The 24,750-nt window shown below is 40.1% G+C and overlaps 1 protein-coding gene across 1 annotated transcript in view; it reads left to right on the forward strand.

The window, feature by feature from the left end:
- The window catches only part of myo1d (myosin 1D), a 525,665-nt gene that overhangs the window by 193,148 nt on the left and 307,767 nt on the right, over positions 1–24,750 (forward strand). Inside the window, exons 15-16 of the mRNA XM_043675298.1 lie at positions 741–907; positions 15,055–15,262. Coding sequence (XP_043531233.1) covers positions 741–907; positions 15,055–15,262 — 375 coding nt within the window. The remainder of the gene's footprint in view (positions 1–740; positions 908–15,054; positions 15,263–24,750) is intronic.

Genomic DNA, 24,750 nt, shown 5'->3' on the forward strand with positions numbered 1-24,750 from the left:
GGGTGTCCAATGTCTTTAAAATAACCAAAGATTCTGATCAAATAGGGACAGTGTTTCCACTTGTGTGGAAGAACTAACCAATACAAGATAATCATTAAGGGATCAAGTCGGACTCTGGTAAAGAGTGGTGAGAATGTGGAATTCACTGCCACAAGGAGTACTGAAAAATAATGATGATTTGAGTGGACACTGAATAAGTATATGAGGGAGAATTAAGACAACCAAGGTTACACTGCTGGAGACAATGAGAAAGTAAGGGAGCAGGTTCAAACAGAGTATAAACATCAACATGGCTCTTGGCTTATCTTGTACATCTGCAATTTTACAAAGAATGACCATCAGTGGTTCCAATGATGCATGAAGAGTGAATTTACAAAAATCCAGTACTATCACTCTTTGAACTACGTAAAACATTGGAGAACAGAATTATTGACTTCCAAGCACTTGCAGTGTTTCTGCAAGTAGAACTATGTACACACACTCCAGTACAAGGTGTGACTGATTTAATGGAAGCATATTGAAAAGCTATATTGGCATTTGTGCTATTGCTGCTATATTGTATGCGTGCCAAAGCACTAAGGGTGAGATTTGCCTAACTGATACATAAATTTACGGTACTGTCATAATCCATTTACACGTTTTCATCAGCACTGGATCGCAAACAAAATTCATTGTACAGCATCAAAAGTGTTTTGCCTGTTGGACATGAGAATTTATAGATGATTATTTCTGTTTGGCAGGAGCCCTACTATGTCCGTTGCATCAAGCCCAATGAGCAGAAATCTCCACTGCTGTTTGACGATCAGCGCTGTCAGCATCAAGTTGAATATTTAGGTTTAATGGAGAATGTTCGTGTTCGAAGGGCAGGATTTGCTTACCGACAGTCTTATGATCGGTTTCTACAGAGGTAAATGTTTATGATCAAGTCTGATAAACTTTGAGGGGTTAAAGAAATATAACTAATCATACAAAGTTAGTTTTGTCATATGTTGTGCCATAAATCATCAAACATAGAGTAATGAAAAGATTGAAATTGTTGGTAATGCATTGATTGGGATTTGGAAGAAGTTTTTGTCTCAATTATAGACTGTCAGTTATCATCTGATCATTCCATCCCAGCCTTAAATTATCATTGAAGTCAGTTTTAGATTGGTGCAATTTTGTTCAATTGCAACCCATATCTTCTGAGCACTTTTACATTTGAACATGTGCCACTAGTCATGATGTAGATCAAGTAGGAAAGGGACTTAACTCTCTTGACCTCAAATGACCATTCTTCAGAACAGAAAATGCCACAGACTGGATACATTCAGAGGAATGGAGTTCATTTTGTTCTTGTCATCAATGTCCTTTGGCAGCCAATAAGACCTCAGGCCTGCTGCAGACACAACTACAGACTTGTGTTTCTTATTTGGATATGAACTAAACCACTAGGTGGAGCTCTTTGCAGTGTTATATTTTCTCACTGAGGGAATTAGGAACTGGAATGAACTCTCAAGAGTTCTTTCTGTTAATTGGCCCAGGAAGAATAGTATTGACAGAGCTTAGAAGAGGTGTTCTGGAAAAAGAACATCCAATGCTGCAGAGAAAAAAAAACAAAAACAGCGTTATTGTGCAATATTTGTCACTTGAGGCATGACATTAGAACCAATGAAGAAATTCATGAACCATGCTGATCTCCTGCTACATATTGAAGAAAACTGTTGAGATGGTAAAACTCTGAAGGGAACCGAGCTGTGCATAAATGTAAACATGGTGCTGACGTCCAAAATCCTTACTATCACTGAACATTTGTGAAAGCAATTATCACTTGCAATGTAACTTGCAGCTGATCTGAATAGGTACAAAGACATTGAAACTATGTGCTCAGTACCAGTCCTACCTAGAATGTGTACTGCGATAGGAGGTGTTGATTGGCATAGGAAGTGTTGATTGCACACCACCCTTATTTTAATTTCTCCACTCTTGGCAGTTTGTGTTTTTAATTGCCTCAGCCTCAGAATCTGGAGTTTTTGTCCTAATTTCTTCACCTGTATGTTCTCACTTCTTGAAACCTATTACTTTGGTCAGGTGTTTACTCATTCATACTGTTATTTTCCATGTGGTTGCATGTCAATTTTTCTTTGTTAATATCCTATGAAATGTTCTGGGACATTTTATGATGAAGATTCTACACAAATGGAAATTGTTATTGAAAAGGCAGGGGTGTAAGCAATCAGGTTCTGAAATCTGATCTACTCTTTACTAATCTGTACTTTTTTTATATCCAAGGGAAATATGGGTATCACTGGCTAGGCCAGCATTTATTGTCGATCCTTAATTATTCTGGAAAAGTGGTAGTGAGCTGCCTTTAGATCCTCTGGAGCTTTGGGGAGTAAGTAATAAGTACTCCTGTTAGATATGAAATTCTAGGATTTTGACCGTGACAGTGTAGGGACAGTAACAAAGTACCAACTCAGTTTGAAGGGTGACTGCAGGGGAACTTACAGCTGATGGTGTTTCCATACATCTACTGTCCGTAACCTTCCAGGTAGCAGAGGTTATGGGTTTGGAAGATGCAGTCTGAGGAGCCTTGGTGATTTGCTGCGTATATTATGAATTGCACACGGCTGCCACTGGGCACTGGTGTTGCGAGGAGTGATTGTTAAAGGTGATGGCTGCTTTGTTCTGGTTGTTGATAAGTTTTTGAGAGTTGTAGCTCCAGTCATCCAAGCAGGTTGGGAGTATGCCATCACAGTCCTGACTTGGGCCTTGTAGATGTTGGACACCCTTGAACATCAAGGGGTGATGGTTAGATTTTCTTTTGTTGTAGATGGTCATTGCTGGCACAAGTGCTATTTGTTGAATGCTACTAAATGTTGTCCAGGTCTTTCTGCGTTTGGGCATGGACCTTTCAGCAGCTGAGGAATTATGAATAGTTCTGAATGTTGTGCAATCATCAGCAAACATCCCAAATTCTGAACTTATGGATGAACTGAAGATAGTTAAATCTTGGACACTACCCTGAGAAGATCCTGCAGAGATGTATTCAACTTGGAGTTTTGAGAAGATTTGTAGCTTAGGTTGAGGTTTCTGGCTGTATGTTTGCTCGCTGAGCTGGAAGGTTCATTTTCAGATGTTTTGTCACCATACTAGGTAACCTCTTCAGTGAGCCTCCGGACGAAGCACTGATTGTGTCACCCACTTTCTATTTGTGTTTCCTTGGGTTTGTGATGTCAATTCCTGTGGTGTTGTCATTTCCTGTTTTTTTTCTCAGTGTGTGGTAAATGGGATCCAAGTCAATGTGTTTGTTGTTGAGTTCCAGTTGGAATGCCATGCTTCTCGGAACTCTCATGCGTGTCTCTGTTTAGCATGTCCTAGGATGGATTTGTCGTCCTAGTTGAAGTGGAGTCCTTCCTCATCCATATTAAGGGTACTAGTGAGAGAGAGTCATGTCTTTTTGTGCCTAGTTGATGTCCATGTATCCTATTAACACCAACAGCAGCAAATGAACTTGAAAGACCCTATACAGACAACAAGCAAAACTAATGTCAGTTACAAAATACCTGGACAAACAGGCAGAAATCTGGCTACCAGGATACATGAACATCAACTAGCCACAAAAAGACATGACCCACTCTCGCTAGCATCCTTACATATGGATGAGGAAGGACACCACTTTGACTCAATATTTTTTCCCAATACCTTGATGTTTTCCAAACCCATAACCTACAGCAGCAGGTGCAGGGGAATAGCATCACTTCCATTTCTCTTCTAAGTTGCGCACCACGCCATAATGGACATATAAAGTTACTCTTTAATCACAATATCAAATTCGTAGATTCTGACCAAATAGTATTCTGGGAGTATTGACTCCAAACGAACTCCAGGTCAAGAAAGTGATGCACCACGAGCTTCTGGAAGGCATATAGGAATGGACAAAGCATGTTAATCATACTTGTGATGCTAGTTTCTCAAGAATTTAAATTTGTAAAACAAAAATCTGTTGATCTCAATTTTGAAAGCTCCAATTATTACATTATTTACAACTGCTTTTTGTGGAGCAAATTCCATGTTTCAGCTTGGCTTCTGTTTGATTCCACTTTTTAAATGGTAGATATCTTCTGTGTGCTTGTTTATGACACCTTCTATTTTGAATACTTTTAATATTTATACACCTTGATTTGCTGACTTCGTCTATCTCTTATATTCAGGTTTATATAATCTCTCCTGATAATTTGATGTCCTTTATGAAAGCCTAGACAAGTTCCACTACTTCGCCAGGAAGCGTTAGAGTGTTGACAGATTGTTAGGTCATCACAGTCATATTTAGTTTGGTCTTTACAATAACCACTTTCTAAGAGAGTCAGTGATTTGGGTCTGCAAAGTCCTGTGATAAGTACCTCAGATTGCATCTTTTTGCACATTGTTAAATTTACAGAGTCAATATGTGGCAAGTTCATGGAACTTAAAGATTTTTTTCAGGAGGACTTTAACTGTCCATTAAAACTAAATACTACATTTTAAAGAGGAAGAGTAGTATCTCTCAAGAAATATGAAAATGAGGCTGTACACGTCAACAGAAGGGGTAATGGTAGGCTGTAAAATACAGAGCATGATCTTCCTTGTATCTCTGCGTTTCCTCTAATGTTAAATTAAAACTAAAGAATGCATAAGGAAAAGGTCAGTCCTTAGCCTGCTGTATCCCACACATATTTATATATTCAGTCAGTTCTCCTCCATATGGACCTCAGCTTGTTTTTAATCCTGATTTGAAATACAAGATAATCCTCCTGTTTCAATTCATGTTAGTTCAGGCTCTTGAACCTTCTGACTTTTCTGACAGGAGTTAACCACCTCTCCAACCCTACCTGGAAATATCTCTACATGTAAACTTCAGTCTAAATTTCTAAAATATCATTTGTCAGCATAACTTTCCGTAATCCCAGGAACTAATTGCAGTATTGCTACTGTCCTGTCTGAGCCAGCTGAGATTGAGTCAGAATCTTTCCAGCTGGGTATTGTAAACTACATATTATAAAGACTGAGCCCACTGGGGAATCCTGAAAGATCATCCTTAACCTGGCATGACAAGCACTTCTGAGCATACAGACTCCCACTTAGGCCATTTACATTGATCACAGACAGCCCCTTATTTTGCACAAATGGCGCTAACATTTATCATTAGCATTGAAATCAATCGCAAAAGCGAAACTTAACATTGAAAATATACTAACTACGTGGTTCAGTTGAGTATTTACTGATTTAAAACTGTTCTTCATCTCGGGAAGTTACACAATCAGTTGTGCATTTTCTTCAAATTCAGGGTGGGGAAGGAAACTGCTGGAGATGGGAACAAATTGCAAAGTGGAGTTTATTCAAGGACCAGCTACTTATGTTAGGATGAGATGTGATGGTTCAGTTACGGCGTTTGAGAGTTACAAGCTAGCCAGGAAAGACCTAAAGAGAGAACCAAGAAGAGCCAGGAGGGGACATAAGAAATCATTGGCGGATAGGATCAAGGTAAACGCGAAGGCTTTCTCGAGCTATATCAGGACTAAAAGAATGACTAGAGTAAGATTAGGGCCAATTGAGCATAGTAGTGGGAAGTTATATGTGGAGTCAGAGGAGATGGGGGAAACGCTAAATGAATACTTTTCGTCAGTATTCACACTAGAAAAAGACAGTGTGGCTGAGGAGAATACTGATACAGGCTACTAGACTAGATGGGATTGAGGTGCATAGGAGGAGGTGTTAGCAATTTTGGAAAGTGTAAAAATATTTAAGTCCCCTGGGCTGGTTGGGATTTATTCTAGGATTCTCTGGGAAGTCAGGGAGGAGTTTGCTGAGCCTTTGACTTGATCTTTATGTTGTCATTGTCTACAAGATTAGTGCCAGAAGACTGGAGGATAGCAAATATTGTTCCCTTGTTCAAGAAGGGGAGTAGAGACAATCCTGGAAACTATAGACCTATGAGCCTTACTTCAGTTGTGGGTAAAATGTTGGGAAGGGTTATAAGAAATAGGATTAATATTCATCTCTAGATGATTACAAATCCGAAGTTGATTAGGGATAGTCAAACACAGTTTTGTGAAGGGTAGGTCGTGGCCTCTTTAAGAAGGTGACCAAACAGGTGGATGAGGGTAAAGTGGTTGATGTGGTGTATATGGATTTCAGTAAGGCATTTGATAAGGTCGGCTATTGCACAAAATATGGAGGCATGGAATTGAGGGTGATTTCACAGGTTGGATCAGTAATTGACTAGTGGAAAGAAAACAGAGGGTGGTGGTTGATTGGAAATGTTCAGTAACCAGTGGTGTGCCACAAGGATCTGTTTTAGGTCCGCTGTTGTTAGTCATTTTTATAAATGACTTGGATGAGGGCATAGAAGGATGGGTTAGTAAATTTGCAGATGACACTGAGGTCAGTAGAGTTGTAGATAGTGACAAAGGATGTTGTAGGTTACAAAGGGACATAGATAAGCTGCAGAGCTGGGCTGAGAGGTGGTAAATGGAGTTTAATATGAAAAAGTGTGAGGTGATTCACTTTGGAAGGAGCAACAGGAATAAAAAGTACTGGCCAAATGGTAAGAGTCTTGGTAGTGTAGATGAGCAGAGAGATCTCTGTGTCAATGTGCATAGATCCTTGAAAGTTGCCACCCAGGTTGATAGGGCTGTTAAGAAGGCGTAGGGTGTGTTAGCTTTTATTAGTAGAGGGATTGAGCTTTGGAACCATGAGATCAAACTGCAGCTGTACAAAACTCTGGTGCGGCCACATTTGGAGTATTGCATACAGTTCTGGTCACCGCATTATAGGAAGGATGTGGGAGCTTTGGAAAGGATTCAAAGGAGATTTACTAGAATGTTGCCTGGTATGGAGGGAAGGGCTTACGAGGAAAGGCTGAGGGACTTGAGGCTGTTTTCGTGAGAGAGAAGGTGGTTGAGAGGCGACTTGATTGAGACATTTAAGATAATCAGAGGGTTAGATAGGGTGGACAGTGAGAACCTTTTTCCTTTGATTGTGATGGCTAGCCTGAGGGGACATAGCTTTAAATTGAGTGGTGATAGATATAGGACAGATGTCAGAGGTAGTTTCTTTACTTAGAGGGTAATAGGGGTGTGGAACGCACTGCCTGCAACAGTAGTAGACTGGACAACTTTAAGGGCATTTAAATGGTCATTGGATGGGCATATGGATGAGAATGGAATAGTGTAGTTTAGATGGGCTTCAGATTATTTCCACAGGTCGGCGCAACATTGAGGGCCAAAGGGCCTGTACTGCGCTGTAAAGTTCTATGTTTTAAGAGGCAATCAAAAGTTTCTACTGTCAGAGTTTTTTATTTCCTGATTGCCTTCTATGAATTTTTTATGTGATATGGCCATCATTGAAAAGGCCAGCAAGTGTTTCCCTCCCTAACTATATTTGTTAAGATGGTAGTAAGATGTCTTCTTGAATATGGCTGTCCATCTAGTTCACAGTGCCATGCAAAAGAGCATTCCATGATTTTGATCCAGTCACAGGGAAGGAATGGTGCTATAGTTCCAAGTCACGATGGTTGTGGCTGGAAGGGAGCCTGCATCTGGTGATGTTCCCCTGTGACTGTCCCACTACGTGGTGCAGTTTTGGAAGCTGCTGTCAATGCAGAGTTGCTGCGGGGCAGATTGTATGCTGCACACTCCTGTCTCTTGTGTCACTAGAGGGAGTGAATGTTTGAGGTGGTGAGCAGGGAGCAGATCAAGTGGATTGATTTGTTTGAGATAGTCTTGGGCTTCTTGAGTATTGTTCAAGCTGCGTCGATTCGGGCAAATGGAAAGTACAGTTTTCCATCACATTCCTGATTTGCACAAAGATGATGGGACACAACTCTGGGAGGATAGGAAGTTAATTATTTGCTCCACATTTCCAGGCTTCTGACATGTTTTGGTAGCAGCACTCTTTGTTCTGGTCAGTGATAATTCCCAATATTATAATAGTGGGGAATTCGATGATGGCACTGTCAAGGGAAGCTGTTAGGCATTCGGTTAGAAATAGTTTTTGCCCAGTGTTTTTGTAGTGTCAAATGTACTGACCAATTATCAGCCCAAACTTGAATGTTGTCCAGATCCTGCACCGTTTGGACAAGGACTGTTTCAATATCTGAAGAGTTGTGAATGGTATTATGCAATCATCAGCAAACATCTCCAAGGTAATTGATAAAGAAAAATGAAGACGGGTGGGCCTAAGAGACTATTTTGAACAACCCCTGCAGCAATGTGCTGGAACTAAGAAGTTTGACCTCCAACACCATCAATCTTAGCTATGTTTGCAACCAGTGGAGAGGCTTTCCCTGATTCTCATTGACTTGAATTTAGCTAGGGATTTTTAAGGCCACACTCATGGCCTTGATGTCAAGGCCAGTCAATCTTGCTTCACCTCTCAGGTTCAACCCATTTTTCCATTTTTGAACAAAGGTTACATGATGATCAGGAGCTGAGGGAACCTGGTAGAACCCAAACTGAGCAATAGTGAGTGAATTATTACTGTACAAGTATCATTTACAGCATTGATAGACAATAGACAATAGGTGCAGTAGTAGGCCCTTCAAGCCAGCACCACCCTTCATTATGATCATGGCTGATCATCCACAATCAGTATCCTGTTCTTGCCTTATCACCACGACCCTTGGTTCCACTATCTTTAAGAGCTCTATCCATCTCTTTCTTGAAATTATCCAGAGACTTGGCCTCCACTACCTTCTGGGGCAGAGTATTCCATACACCCACCACTTTCTGGGTGAAGAGGTCTCTCCTCAACTCTGTTCGAAATGGCCTAACTCTTATTTTTAAACTGTGCCCTCTGGTTTGGGACTCACCCATCAGCGGAAACATGGTTCCTGCCTCCAGAGTGTCCAATCCTTTAATAACCTTATACATCTCAATCAGATCCCCTCTCATCCTTCTAAACTCACCCATCAGCGGAAACATGCTTCCTGCCTCCAGTGTGTTCAATCCTTTAATAACCTTATACATCTCAATCAGATCCCCTCTCATCCTTCTAAACTCAAGCGTATACAAGCCCAGTCGCTCCAATCTTTCAACATATGATATCCTGGCATTCTGGGAATTGACCTTGTGAATCTACATTGCACTCTCTTAATAGCCAGAATGTTCTTCCTCAAATTTGGAGACCAAAACTGCACAAAGATGGTGACACTATCAGGTTTCATTTCTTGAAGCAATGTCTTGAATCAAATTGGTCAAATACTGGTATCTGCAATATCTTGCTGAATCTGAAGGGACTTGATGGGGTGATGCTGAGAGGCTGTTATCTTGATTGTGGGAATCGAAAACCTGGGGACAAAGTTTAACAATTAGCAGTTCCTCATTTAAGTCTGAGAAGAGAATTAGTTTCTGAAGGGAAAAAAAGAACTGCGAATGCTGGAAATCTGAGACAAGAACAGAAATTGCTGGAAAATCTCAGCAGATCTGGCAGCATCTGTGGAGAGAAATCAGCGTTAAACTTCGGATCTTGTCACCCTTCTTCAGAACTTCAACCTTTTGTGAATTTGGTGGTCTGTGAAATTCTCTACCTGAAGGAACGTTGGAGGCTGAGTCAGGGCTGAGTTGGATAGATTTTTGACCGAAAAGAGTTTTGAGGTTTATGGTGGGGTGGGGTGGAGGGGTGCAGACAGCAACATGGAGTTGAAGCTACAATGACATCAGTCGTGATCTTATCGAATGATGGAGCAGGCATGGCTAATTCCTGCTCCTCATTCCTGTTCTTGTATGAGCCGAGGACACCGGAAGGAAATTACATTAGATCATCCACTTGCAAGTCTGGTCAAAGATGGTTGCAAAATATTTCAGTCTGGTCTTTTGCATAAACTAACAAAATAGTAAACAATAAAGCTGTACTAAATTGAAATGATAAAAGAAGTACTTTAGTTGTTAACAACACTGATAGTTGATTGACATCACCACACAACTACTTCAACTATCATTATGGGAGGAAGTCAGAAAGTGTAGACTGAACAGGTTCAAGCAGCTGTTGGTGTGCTGTTAGCAAATGGATTAATTACCTCATTGATACAAATGAGTAGGGATTTGCTATTTCACTCTTTTTGGAACATCAGCTCCCATTATATGCATTACAGTCTGTTCATTTTCTTTTTGTTCATAACCATCAAAAATGAAACTCTACATTGCTGTTTCAAGTTACTTTGACTGAACATAAACAAAAACAAAGCAAAGATACATTTTATTTATTTAAATGTATTTAACAAGCACTTATTTATGCAGTTCCACACTGCATATTAGAATATTTTTTTATTGAACATTGTGCTAATGCAGCTCTTTGTCCACCCAAATGCACACAAGCATATTCTAAACTCCTGACAATTATTTGTTCTTGTTACAATGTCTGCTGCTAAAATATAGGTTCACTTAATGTGACAAAATACACTGATCCAGTCTGTTGATTATTATGGGAATGCTTCACTAGCAAAAAAATAATGAAGCAGATGGTGCTCTGCGTCAACATGACATAGACTGCTGGGATGCATTAACAATGTGTTCCAATACAGCATGGAATAATTGTCTGTTGTTATAGTGGGAATGGCCTGCACAAGTCAGCAAGCAGCTCAAGTTGATTCTTTAAGATGCACATTTGATATCTTGTTTTGCTGTTATTTTGACTTGGTTTTTGAGTTGAAATAAGAAGCACGCTGATTTGGATGAATGCTGAAATAATTTGGTGATTCATTCTGCATTTTTTTTAGTCTTTTCTCCTGATGCCCTGGAGACATTCTGAGGGGCCGTGAGTTATCCCACCCTCTAATACCTTGCCAACATTTGCCATGTGTGAGTTGGCAGCTTATTTGACAGCTTGAGTCTGTTTTTGTTCTTGTCCAACATACTTTTTTTTGTTTAATTCATGCCTCTCAGCATTGGTGTGTTCGAGAATGAAACTGTCTTCTTTTCTATTTCTCCTTACCATTGATTACCAAATACATTGCCTGTTGTAACCTCTGTAGCATTTTTAAAATGTTGTACTTGGGGTTTGGATGTTGCTGCCCCTAATTCTCCTGGGGAAGGTGGTAGTGAGCTGCTGCCTTGAATCTCTGCAGTCCTTGGGGTGTAAGGGCATCCTCAGGTCTGGTAGGGAGGGTGTTGCAGGGTTTTGGCCATTGATAGTGAAGCCATGTCAATATTATTCCAAATCAGGATGGTATGTGACTTGGAGGGAACCTTCAAGGTGGTGGTATTCCCATGCATTAGCTATTACAGGCCATTATATTTATATGGCTGGTCGAGTTCAATTTCTAGTCAGTGGTAACCTCAGGATGTTGATAGTGGGGGATTCTGTGATTGGTACTGCCTTTGTGCAGCAAGAAGGTTTGGTTATATATTCTCTCTCTGGTTGGAGATGGGTCATTGCCTGGCATTTTTGTTGTTTGAATGCTACTTTCTACTTATCAACCCAAACCTGGATTTATTTAAGTCTTGCAGCATATGGACACAGATGGATTTCGTATCTGAGGTTTTGTGAATGGTGATGAAGATTGCGCAACCAGCAGCAAATATCTCCATCTATGACCTTATGATGGAGGGAAGATCATTGATAAAGTGGCTAAAGATGGTTGGGCCGAGGACAATACCTTTAAATCTTTACAGTGATGCAATGAGTGACCTCCAACAACACAAACATCTTCCTTTGTGTTAGTTATGATTTCTATCAGTGGAGAATTTTCCCTCTAATTTCCATTGACTTCAGTTTTGCTAACTGTTCTTGATGTTGCAATCATTTCAATGCTGCCTTGATGTCAAGGGCAGTTACTGTCACCTCCCATCCCGAGTTTAGAGCTTCTTTCAATGTTTAAACCAAGGCTGTAATGACACTTGATATTAGTAAGTAGTTTATTCCATTGCAAATGCTGCTTGATAGCATCGTCAAGACCTCTTGCATCACTTGGCTGATAAAGAGAATGCTGATAGGGCAATAATTACCTATTTGGATTTGTCCTGCTTTTTATCCTCAGTGCGTATATTGCCGGGTAGATTAGATTCCCTACAGTGTGGAAACAGGCTGTTCGGCCCAATCAGTCCACACCAACCCTCCGAAGAGTAACCCACCCAGACCCATTTCCCTCTGACAAATGCACCTATCGCTATGGGCAATTTAGCATGGTCAATTCACCTGACCTGCACATCATTGGACTGTGGGAGGAAACCCATGCAGACACAGGGAGAATGTGCAAACTCCACACAGGCAGTTGCCTGAGGCTGGAATTGAACCTGGGACCCTGGTGCTGTGAGGCAGCAGTGCTAATCGCTGAGCCACCGTGCCCCCTAGATGTCAGTATTGGCTAGAACGCAGCTGGTTCTGGAGTACAAGTCTTCAGTACAATTGTTGGGATGTTTTTCAGGTCCATGGTCTGTGCAGTATCTAGTGCATTCAGCCATTTCTTGATGTCTTGGGAAGTAAATCAAATTGGTGGAAGGCTGGAAGAAAAACAGAAATTGCCAGAGAAACTCAGTGTTTCTGAAGAAGAGTCATAGAGATGCACAGCACGGAAATAGACCCTTCGCTCCAACATGTCCATGCCAACCAGTTATCCCAGCCCAATCTAGTCTCATCTGCCAGCACCCGGCCCATATCTCTCCACCACTTCCTCTGGCAGCTCATTCCATATACTTACCACCCTCTGCGTGAAAAAGTTGCTTCTTGGGTCTTTTTTATATTTTTCCCCTCTCACCCTAAAAGTAAGTCCCCTAGTTCTGAACTCCCCCACCCCAGGGAAAAGACTTTGTCTATTTATCCTATCCATGCCCCTCATGATTTTATAAACCTCTATGAGGTCACCCCTCAGCCTCTGATGCTCCGGGGAAAACAGCCCTAGCCTATTCAACCTCTCCCTATAGCTCAAATCCTCCATCCTGGCAACATCCTTGTAAATCTTTTCTGAACCCTAACAAGTTTCACAACATCCTTCCGACAGGAAGGAGACCAGAATTTCAGTAATGTTCCAACAGTGGCCTAACCAATGTCCTGTACAGCCGCAACATGACCTCCCAACTCCTGTATTCAATACTCTGACCAATAAAGGAAAGCATACCAAACACCACCTTCACTATCCTATCTACCTGCGACTCCACTTTCAAGGAGGTTTGAACCTGTCCAAGGTCTCTTTGTTCAGCAACACTCCCTAGGACCTTGCCATTAAGTGTATAAGCTTTCCCAAAATGCAGCACCTCACATTTATCTAACTTAAACTCCACCTGCCACTTCTCAGCCCATTGGCCTATCTGATCAAGATCCCGTTGTAATCTGAGATAACCTTCTTCGTTGACCACTGCACCTCCAATTTTGGTGTCATCTGCAAACATACTAACTATACCTCTTATGCTTGCATCCAAATCATTTATATAAATGATGAAAAGTAGTGGAGCTAGCACCGATCCTTGTGGCACTCCACTGGTCACAGGCCTCCAGTCTGAAAAACAACCCTCCACCACCACCCTTTGTCTTCTACCTTTGAGCCAGTTCTGTATCCAAATGGCTAATTCCTCCTGTATTCCATGAGATCTAACCTTGTTAACCAGTCTCCCATGAGGAACCTTGTCAAATGTCTTACTGAAGTCCATATAGAACACGTCCACCGTTCTGCCCTCGTCAATCCTCCTTGTTACTTCAATAAACTCAATCAAGTTTGTGAGACATGATTTCCCACACACAAAGCCATATTGACTATCCCTAATCAGTCCTTGCCTTTCCAAATACATGTGAATCCTGTCCCTCAGGATTCCCTCCAAACAACTTGCCCACCACTGAGGTCAGGCTCACTGGTCTGTAGTTCCCTGGATTGTCCTTACCACCTTTCCTAAACAGTGGCACCTCACTAGCCAATCTCCAGTCTTCCAGCACCTCACCTGTGACTATTGATGACACAAAAGTAAGAGGCCCAGCAATCACTTCCCTAGCTTCCCACAGATTTCTAGGGTACACCTGATCAGGTCCTTGGGATGTATCCACTTTTGTGCGTTTCAAGACATCCAGCACTTTCTCCTCTGTAATATGGACATTTTTCAAGATGTCACCATCTATTTCCCAATATTCTATATTTTCCATGTCCTTTTCCACAGTAAATATTGATGCAAAATGCTTGTTTAGTATCTACCCCATCTCCTGCGGCTCCACACAGAGGCCGCCTTGCTGATCTTTGAGGGGCCCAGTTACTGTTTTGTCCTTAATGTATTTGTTAAAAAAACTCTTTGGATTCTCCTTAACTCTATTTGCCAAAGCTATGACATGTCCCCTTTTTGCCCTCCTGATTTCTTTCTTAAGTATATTCCTACTGTCTTTATACTCTTCTAACGATTCACTCGATCTATCCTGACATATGTTCCTTTTTCTTAATCAAACCCTCAATTTCTTTAGTCATCCAGCATTCCCTACACCTACCAGCCTTCCCTTTCACCCTAACAGCCTTCCCTTTCACCCTAACAGCCTTCCCTTTCACCCTAACAGGAATATACTTTCTCTGGTCTCTCGTTATCTCATTTCTGAAGGCTTTCCATTTTCCAGTGTCCCTTTAACTGCGAACATCTGCCCCCAATCAGCTTTCGAAAGTTCTTGCCTAATACCCTCAAAATTGGCCTTCCTCCAATTTCGAACTTCAACTTTTAGATCTGGTCTATCCTTTTCCATTACTATTTTAAAATGAATAGAATTATGGTCACTGGCGCCAAAATGCTCCCCCACTGACACCTCGGTCAATAACAGCTTGCAAAACTTGTGACTTTAGTCATGCTGAGGAACATGGGCAGCAGAAGCATGGGGACTTTGTCACCTGAAATTTCCCTTCAAGCTACACACCATCCTGACTTGGAGCTATCGCACTATTCCTGCAGCAGTACAACAAAGGTGTACTACCACCACCTCAAGGCCAATGTGTTAGGGGCAATGAATGTTGGCCTCACCAGCAACGCCGTACCTTTTTGAAAATAGTTTGCGTTTTGTAGTTCATTTATTTCTGCACTGTTTCTGTATCGTCGTCCTTGGCAGTCAGAAGTGTTTCTTTTCTCACCACTTGTATAGGTATAAGATGATTTCAGAGTTCACTTGGCCAAACCATGACATGCGATCTGATCAAGAGGCTGTGAAGAAGCTGGTCGAGTGCTGCGGGTTTCAGCATGATGTGGCTTATGGGAAGACTAAGCTCTTCATTCGGACTCCAAGAACATTGTTCACACTGGAGGATCGGCGGACACAGATGATTGAAAGGATCGTCCTCTTCCTGCAGAAGGTGAGCAAGAGACATTAGTAGTGAGCAGCTCCATCACCATTATAGTATATGATAATTGGATATTCAAGAATTGGAATAGCAAATGTTATGTTTGATGTGATGAATCATCATAATCTGACATTATTGGAAACTGCTTTGAAAAGTAATCATATCCCACCCTCCCCAAATAAGTTGCATGTCCTTTAAATCCTGTTTACAATGTAAACCATACATAACAAATGTAATTTTTTTCAAATGCTATATAACCTTTTGTTGTTGAAGTGAAATTGAGTACACTTCTGAAGCAAAGAATAAATGCTGTGTCACTTTAAAAGTAAAATAATATTATACAGAGAATTAATTCTGGAAATGTAGCCCACTTGTACGTTAGAGAAAGAGTTTTGAGCTGGCAGTATGAAGGGAATAGGAAGGGAAAGGAGCGTTATGATCTAGCTGGGCACAAAAATCAAGAATCTTCTGTCAAACGTGTCTCTGAGTCAAATTTTGGAGTCTGAAATTTGATGGTGTGAATTGCAGAGATGATGCTTTTGCGGATTACAGTGTTCTCATCCTCAGGAAGCAACCTTAACTATTCAGGTGTTGCCAAATCACAGCTTATGCGAGAATTTATATTTATGATTTGGAGATGCCGGTGTTGGACTGGGTGGACAAAGTTAAAAATCACACAACGCCCGGTTATAGTCCAACAGGTTTAATTGGAAGCACACTAGCTTTCGGAGTGACGCTCCTTCATCAGGTGATAGTGGAGGGCTCAATCCTAACACACAGAATTGCTATAAATTCTGTGTGTTAGGATTAAGCCCTCCACTACCACCTGATGAAGGAGCGTCACTCCGAAAGCTAGTGTACTTCCAATTAAACCTGTTGGACTATAACCTTGTGTTGTGTGATTTTTAAATTTATATTTAGTTCTTGTCCTGTCTCTTCTGGAGCCTAAATTGAGCACCCCTCATTTAGGTGTTAGTCTGAATTATACCCTTCCCTTTAGTCAGCTGAATGAACTGATACTCCTGACAGGTTCATAATCTCAGGATTTGGGCACTTTATCGATTAACCTCTTCTTCGTAGTCTGTACTTAACTTTTATTTGACAACATGGGTTTCTCATCTGGTAATTGATCACCTGTACAACCACCATGCCTGTTTTGCGACACTTCAGTTGTTAAACATGCTGACATGACTCATGCCACATTTATCACACCCTGTGACTTGCTGTAAGGCAGTACTGTCCTTGGTGCACAAACAGAAGGATATACAAATAAATTTGTTGCAACTCGTACCCAAAATAATAATTGGCCAGTGGTTTGTTTGCGGACATCCTTGGGAATTTATTCTTAAGTTTTAATGTTGCGGACTCTTTAATTGCAGCTGGACTAAAACCAACTGGTGAATCTGTACTGGCATCCAATGAAGGCTGGCTAATTTTCCTGCATGGGATGAATTTGATCTATTTGTGTGTTTTGTTTTCTTTCTGTTTCTCTCCATCTGTCTCTCAATGTATTTACATATAATTCAGCTACTTTGTCAGTAATTTATCTTATGCAATTAGAGCTTTCCAGATGAATGCTATGACCACAAATTTTGTCTCAAAGTATCAGAATTGAGGCTGAATTTCATGTTGCCCACTGTTTCCTCAGATTAGGAATTACAGCTAACTCAGTAATGAGCTGATGTTTATATCTGCAATTAAATGCTTCTATATCACACTGTGCACTAATACAAAGTTAGGGATACAGAGCACATCTAATTACAAAAAAGATTGAAAATTCAGCTTGAACTTCTATTAACAACAGCACAAATCTTTTATGTACTCTTCAATTTAGTAATTCTATTACACTGTTATGTGTTAACTGTAAAGTCGCTTTCAAATTATGGGAGATGTAATTCTACACAATCGTTAAGGGGAAAGTTGTGGCTAATGTTTAGCATGAGCAGGCTTGTCAGTTTTTTTTCAGTTTCTGGATTAGTGGTGCTGGAAAAGCACAGCAGTTCAGGCAGCATCCAAGGAGCTTCGAAATCGACATTTCGGGCAAAAGCCCTTCATCAGGAATAAAGGCAGTGAGCCTGAAGCATGGAGAGATAAGCTAGAGGAGGGTGTGGGTGGGGAGAAAGTAGCATAGAGTACAATGGGTGAGTGGGGGAGGGGATGAAGGTGATAGGTCAGGGAGGAGAGGGTGGAGTGGATAGGTGGAAAATGAGATAGGCAGGTAGGACAAGTCTGGACAAGTCATGGGGACAGTGCTGAGCTGGAAGTTTGGAACTATGGTGAGGTGGGGTTGTCCATTTTATTAATGAAGATGAGATTCTGGTTCTCCTATCTCCTCCCTGTGGCCACTTCCGAGGACAGCTCAAGTGCTGGGGGAGACAGAAACACAAAGCTGTTTGAGGAAAATTGACGAGAAAGCCCCAAGAGATGAAAACCAGTAAGAGAAGGAAAAATGGAATCTGTGTGAGGAAAGAGAGCTAAATAGATAAAAGAGCAAACTTTCAACTGTCAGCGTTGACACAGCATGAAAAGCTGAATTCTTTTGAAAAGCTAAATTGTTAAATCAGGCAAATTTGTTGCGGGGGAATGATGATTGGTTTAAGTGACTCTTGAACAAAGGCTTGTGAGAAGACCTTTGATATCCTTATCATTGTTTTATTTGTTGTGGCAAAGCAAGTAGATGCTGTCACTGAACAAAGTTAAAAATCACACAACACCAGGTTATAGTCCTGCAGGTTTATTTGGAAGTACTAGCTATTGAGCGCTGCCCCTTTATCAGGTGGTTGAGTCCTGATGAAGGAGCAGCGCTCAGAAAGCTCGTGGTTCCAAATAAACCTGTTAGACTATAACCTAGTATTGTGTGCTATTTAACTTTATACACCCCAGTCCAACACCAGCACCTCCAAATCATTGCTGAACAGTGTTCTTGCTACATTGAAGTGTTGACATGGTGCATTTTTGTGCTCATAGCTCATTCATTCTCTATCTCTAAACTCGGTCTTCAGATTCACTGAAGATTGCAAGTTTTTAAAACATAGTTTACTAAATCATTGCTTTTTGACTGTCTGTCTTGTTAGTCTATTCAACTTGGTCTGTCCTACATTATCGAATGTGGGTCCTTCAGTAAGATTTCTCATTACGAAAAACATGGAGCACTGTGGTTGCATTTAAAAGGGATAGTTTGCTTCAATTAAGAGTGCTGTAGAATTGCTAGAATGACCTAAGTTCTGACGAATAAAAATGTTTGTCACACATCTCTGAAGTTGGGAATTGTGCTAGTTGTAATCTTTAAAGTTTTTCTGATTTTCTTTTTAAACCTGGGATCTCTTGCTTTACATCATTGCAACAGATCATTTAACACCATCTTTGTAGGCTAAAAGGAAATGGAAGCCTATGCCAAATAAGAATTGAGAGGAGATTAGCTGATTAAGGAGTTTATATAACTTTAAGGTCAGTTTTGACAATAAACCTGAGTTGTTAAAATATTTATTTAAACTAGACCTGCGTAGAGCCGTACAGTAAACATTAATGCTCAAAGACTTGTAGACTTTATTTTCTTTCATTCTTCATTGCCTTTGGTGCTGAGCTACTTTCATGAACTGGTACAGTACATGAGGTGCATGTACAATCATCACTTCTGTAGCTGAATACTAACTTCTTGTAATCCATGTACCAGGAGACTGAGATCTGCCAAATTCTGTGGTTTATCTTCATTTTAATAATTCACAGTTTATCTATTTCCCCCTACCAAAATGGACCATCTCACATTTTCCCACATATTCCATTAGTCAAATGTTTACACTCATTTAAGAAGTTTGCAAAAGGATAAAGGTAACATATGTGCTCATCACAACTTGATCATCATAGAATCCCTACAATGTGAAAATAGGCCATTCAGTCCATCAAGTCCCCTCTGACTCTCCCACCCAGATCCATTCCCCATCTTTGTAAGCCTGCATTTCCCATGGCAAATCCACCTAGCCTGCACATCCTTGGACACTGGGATTTTAGTACGGCCAACCATCTAACGCACATGTTTGGATTGTGGGCGGAAACTAGAGGAAGCCTATGCAGACATGGGGAGAATGTGCAAACTCCATACAGACAGTCACCTAATGTTCGAATCGAACCTGGATCCCTGGTGCAGTGAGGCAGCAGTGCTAACCACTGAGCCACTGTGCCACCCCATTATTCTACCATCCATGTTAGTGCCTTTGACAAATTTAGGATAGGTTTGCTCCTGCATCGTGTTATTGATTTTGATTACAAAAAGATTGAGGCCTCGGCACTGATCCTTTTGGAGCTCCAATAGTTAGAGCTTGCCAAATTGAAGATGACCTATTTTATCCTTACTTCTGGCTTCCTGTTGGTAAACTAATCCCCTTATACACGCTAATGTATTAACCTTTACACCATCATGTAGCAACCTATCAAATGCTTTTTGGAAATTTAAGTATACCACATCTGCAGATTTCCTATGATCCACATTGCTTGTTACTTCCTCCATAAGCTCTAATGAATCAGTCAAACTTGATTTCTCTTTCATGAAACCTGTTGCTGGAAAAACGTCAATTACAGTCATGACTTTAAACAAGAAGTTTTGAATTGGACACTGGGTGACTCTTCACTTGGGTTTGTAGATTGTTAATGAGGGAAAATTGTAGAATCTTCATTTCTGGTAGTTGTAATAAGACTATTTCAGAGTTCTTGCATAATGGTACATGGTTTTTGCTTTCTCTTTCATTATATTAAAAAAAAACTTGTTTTTTATTGGTAAAAGTGAATTGGCAACCTCTTGTGAGTACGCTCATTAACGGACCACCATGGTAAAAGAACAACAAAAGTAAAAATTATGATCTACCATGCCAGTTTTCTCTCTGAATCTGACATGTCCTATGTTATCATCAGCTGGAATCACAAAGCCTACAGGTTTCCATTTTTAAGATTAAGATCGATTTTGTTTCTCTTGTAAGAAGAGCTTTCATGCTCATGAAGTAGATTTGCCATTGCACATAGTGAGGTTTTTCTTGCACATATCTGAGCACCACTTAATTAGAGACATTGATTTCTTTGTGAGCACAAGCAGCATGCAAACTGCAAGCTTTTGGGACCATAAATATGGAAACAAGTCCAGCAAGGTCAACCATACTGCTGCCCACACATAGCTTTCTCACTCATGAACTTCTCCCCTGTATGGATGATATCTGTCCCCTCTTTCAAACCCTCAGGAGTACCAAGCAGATTTATTATATTTCTATAGGTTTAATTGATTTCTTGGCAAGATTTAACACAATTTCTTGTCAAAAATATTGATTGACCTAGAATTTTCAGGCTGTTTATTTCACTGATTAGCAATCTTATCAAAGAAGATATTGTCCTTTAATTTGATATTGCCTGAGGCTTGTGAATTTTGTAGTAATGACCTTTAGTTGAAATGTCCTTTAGCCAAGTGCTCACAGTCCAACCAAAAGGAAAACAGAAGTATTACTATAAATGACTTTCAAAATCTTGCGAATCCCACAGCATTTTACAACTAATGACCCATTTTGAAGTGATGTCACTGTTGTCATGTAAGAAACATGGCAGCAAATTTGTACATAGCAAGCTCCCACATGTATCACTTGCCAGAATTTTTTTTATGATATAGATGCTTGGACTACCCTAATCTTAAAAAAAAAGTCATGGGATTCTTTAGTAATCTAAACTTTATAATCTAAACTTTATTCAAATCCTAAATGTCCAAATGGTTTAGTGTTCATGAAGCCATTACCTAGCTTGACCTGTGTTTCAAAAGGTTAATCAAATTGCTCTTGAAAGTTTCTCTCCAACCAGAGATGATGATGAGGCAGGTCAAATGTAGCTGCTGGGCATAATGCAAATGCTACTGCAAAAAAAACCCGAACCATTAGTTTATATCTTCCATGAACACTTCTATGGTATGCTCCCTTTTCAACCCACCTATCTACCTCCTGGAAAGTTTATGTAGGCCAGAAATGAAAAAGTATAACTGAGAAAAATATAGAAAGAGAGCAAATATAACCATGTTGTACAGTGATGGTAGAATATATGACAAAGTATTTAATGTTTTAAATCTGCTCAAGTGTCTGCTGAGAATGCAGTTGCCCTGTTAAAAGCGCATGTCAGCAGTGATGTCAGATAGTTACACTGTTATTTCTTTGTGCCTCCGGCTTTTTCCAATTAGCTATTGATCTTAAGCCAGCTGAAGTGGAGTGATGGTGGACTCTCAAGATATGCTACATTTTCACAATAGCCGCAAGTCAAGTGATGCAGAGTTGATGAGCAGGCAAACATTTTGAATCTTTTGGTGATGAGAGAGTACCCTATTGATTCAGAAACTCTAGCCTTGTCCTGAGCACTCCCCAAGGAGAATAGCAGCGATAATGATATTTTCTATAGATTGAGAGAGTTTTATGTCCATCATTGTTTTAACTGTTTGGACATATTGTGTAAGTAAACCTAAGCCTTTAAATATGTATTGTTTATATCTGATATTAGTTTGTAAAGTTGTTCGTTCTGCGCCAACATTTATTTTAGTGCCTTTTGCATATAAAATGCTCCAAGTGAAAATCCTATAAATGGATGTCAAGCTGTGAGTGACAGATTAGGACTGTGACAGCGGTCGCATAAAAAAAAAATATGGTCTTGAAATTTATAAAGGATGTATTCCGGGATTTAGGCCTGAAAGCTTTGGGTTGGTGTCATTTTGGGGTGGGGAAGGTGGGGAATATGCTTGTTATTGAAGATTCAAAGGGCATTGGAGGAGATCTAAGGTAGGCAGGAGGAAGATTGGTGGGAATTTGAAGAGGAGGATCAAAATTTTAAGTTGGAAATATTGGTGACTCAGCATAGACGAAGTGTGATAGAGATAAGTTGCAGCCAGCTGAGATTTGGATCTATTGGAATTGGTGGAGAATAAGCAGCAGCTGTGTGTGTTGGGGAAACTGGTTGTTAAGCTAACAAAGGCATGGATGACTGTTTCAGCAGTGGAGTTGAGCATTTTTGAAGTCCTGAAACTATGTCATCTTGACGGTTAAAGGATGCGAGATTAAGACTTGGCTCATGTTCAAATACAAAATTGAAGTTGCACATGGTTTTGTTCCATTTGAGAGATGACAGGTAGCTGGATCAAAATAATAGCAATGGAGAGGTCACAGAAATTATTTTAGTTTTCCAAATATAGTGGGGTTTGAATTGTTCTCCTCTTCCCAAATTGCAATTGTACATGCTTAGTTCAGCAATGATGCAGAAATAATTAAAATTAATTTAGAAATGAATAAGTTACAAAGTGATCAGTGAGTGTCGATTGCATCAACTTGGGTACATTTTCAGAGGAACCCGAGGAAACTAGCAAATGTGTTGAATGCTAAAGTACTTGTGTCAGTTCTCGTTTATCATGATACTATCTTGGTGCTTTTTGCCTGGTTGCCTGACCATCCTTATTACAAGATTGAGAAACATTTTGATTTTGTGGTCAGTGCTGTGAAAATTTATGTTTTAATAAGAAATTCAGGAATTGAGCACCAGGTAAGGGAAGTATTGAACATTTAGAAAGCGTTTCAGATTAATGCGAAGACAATTAGTTTCTCACGAGATAAAGAGCAAAATGAATGTTAACTAGTTGTACCCAAGAATTTCTAGGGGGAAAGAATTGAATATGGAATTGAAAATGACACTTTCCCATAGATCTTGACCGTAATCTAGCTCTTGCCGTATCTTTGAGAATGTTTCCAATGTTTTCTGTCTGTGACATTTCAAAATAAATTGTACAGAAGTCCAGAACATCTAAATAATTTTAGCTAATTAACTTATCTTATTCACCCTCTCTGGTGAATTTTACTGAACCTACTGGTTCAGCAATTGACCAATCTGCAGACCATTGATACTTAACCTTGAAGAGAGAGGGCAAGAAAGGGAAAAGTGTAATTATAAAAGAAAAATTCCACTTCACTAAAGAACATGAATGATGTTAATCCTGCCTGATGTGGGTCTCATCTTGGAGCTCAGGTAATCTTCCAAATAAATTGTATGTTAATTCTGTTCTTCGGCAGGCGTGTAGAGCAAAGGATTCTTTTTCTGTGGTGAATTGATTTTAAACACAAGGTCATTATTCAGTGGGTCAAGAGGTTGACCTCAAAGCTCCAGCGATTTTAAACAATAGCTCTCATTTCCATTTTCGGTGATGAGAATGCATGATCGATGCTATGTTTTTTTTCCTATGACAGTCGCCTGCTGGGTAGGGCTGACAATATGAAGTGTTGGTGAAGGACATGAGTGAGCTACCATGTAATTAAAATAGAGGGGTTGAAGGTGGTTTGATCCCTATTACTGTAAATCCTATTACTGAAATTTCAAATGCACATGCATATAAATTATTTCATTGAGGGATGTACTTGAGCACTGATGCTTTACTTAAATCGTGACCAGATAGGAAAGGTTATGAACATTAAACATGAATAGATTCAATGACACAAAGAAGAGCCATCAAATTTATATTTGATGGACTACATATCCTTTCCCGTCTTGCAACAAAATATGGACTGATTACGTTTGAAGGTAACTGAAATGCATTTGTTAAACATACCTTCTCCTACTTATAACTAAAAATTGGGTTCGCCCATATTTAAAAAAAAACCTCACCTGATTCACTTCACACTCCCTTCAAAATTGCTCGTGGATTGATGAAAGCCGGCAAGTTGTTATTATGCTCCACGGGAATACTGATACAATCCAGAACATGTAGAATTAACCCTAGTGCCTACTTTCTGTTTTTGCTCCTCACACGCTATCTTCACAAACTGTTGAAGCGCAGAATTTTACAGCAAACTTTATCGAAATGCCCTCCTGTTAATACCATACTGAGAGATGGGCATCTCAGAATGCCTCCGTGAAATATAGCTTGAGGTAATTTAAATAAGCAACTCTACCATTCAGCTCCTCTATTCTTCCTGTCGAAGTGCATAACCTCACAATTTTCCCATATTCTGTTCCACCTGCTAAGCTTTTGCCCAGTTGCTGTTCTGTCAGCAGCATAGTTTACCTTCCCACATATTTTTGTCATCCAGAATCTTGATAGTCACTTTTGTCATTTAAGTAATTAATGTATGTTGTTAACACTCATCCCGGTGGCATTCCATTAGTTATAGTTTACCCTCCAGAAGCAGCTGGGATCAAGGGAATCCCTGGAGGTATAAGGGGAATAAAGGAGTTCACTGAAGAAGGAAATCAGAAAGGCAAAAACGGGGCACGAGGTCAGCTTTGGCTGAGAAGATTAGGGTGAATCCAAAGAGATCCTTTAAGTATATTAAAGGAAAAAGAATAACTAGAGAGAGGAAATAGGATCCCTGAAGGACCAAAGTGAACATGTATGTGTGGAACCACAGGAGGTGGCCAAGGTCCTCAATTAATATTTCTCTGTTTACCGTGGAGAAAAACTTAGGAACTTGGGGATAATTCATATCACAATAGAGGAGGTGTTGGACATG

This window comes from Chiloscyllium plagiosum, chromosome 33 (genome assembly GCF_004010195.1).
Source record: "Chiloscyllium plagiosum isolate BGI_BamShark_2017 chromosome 33, ASM401019v2, whole genome shotgun sequence".
Classification (NCBI taxonomy): Eukaryota; Metazoa; Chordata; class Chondrichthyes; order Orectolobiformes; family Hemiscylliidae; genus Chiloscyllium; species Chiloscyllium plagiosum.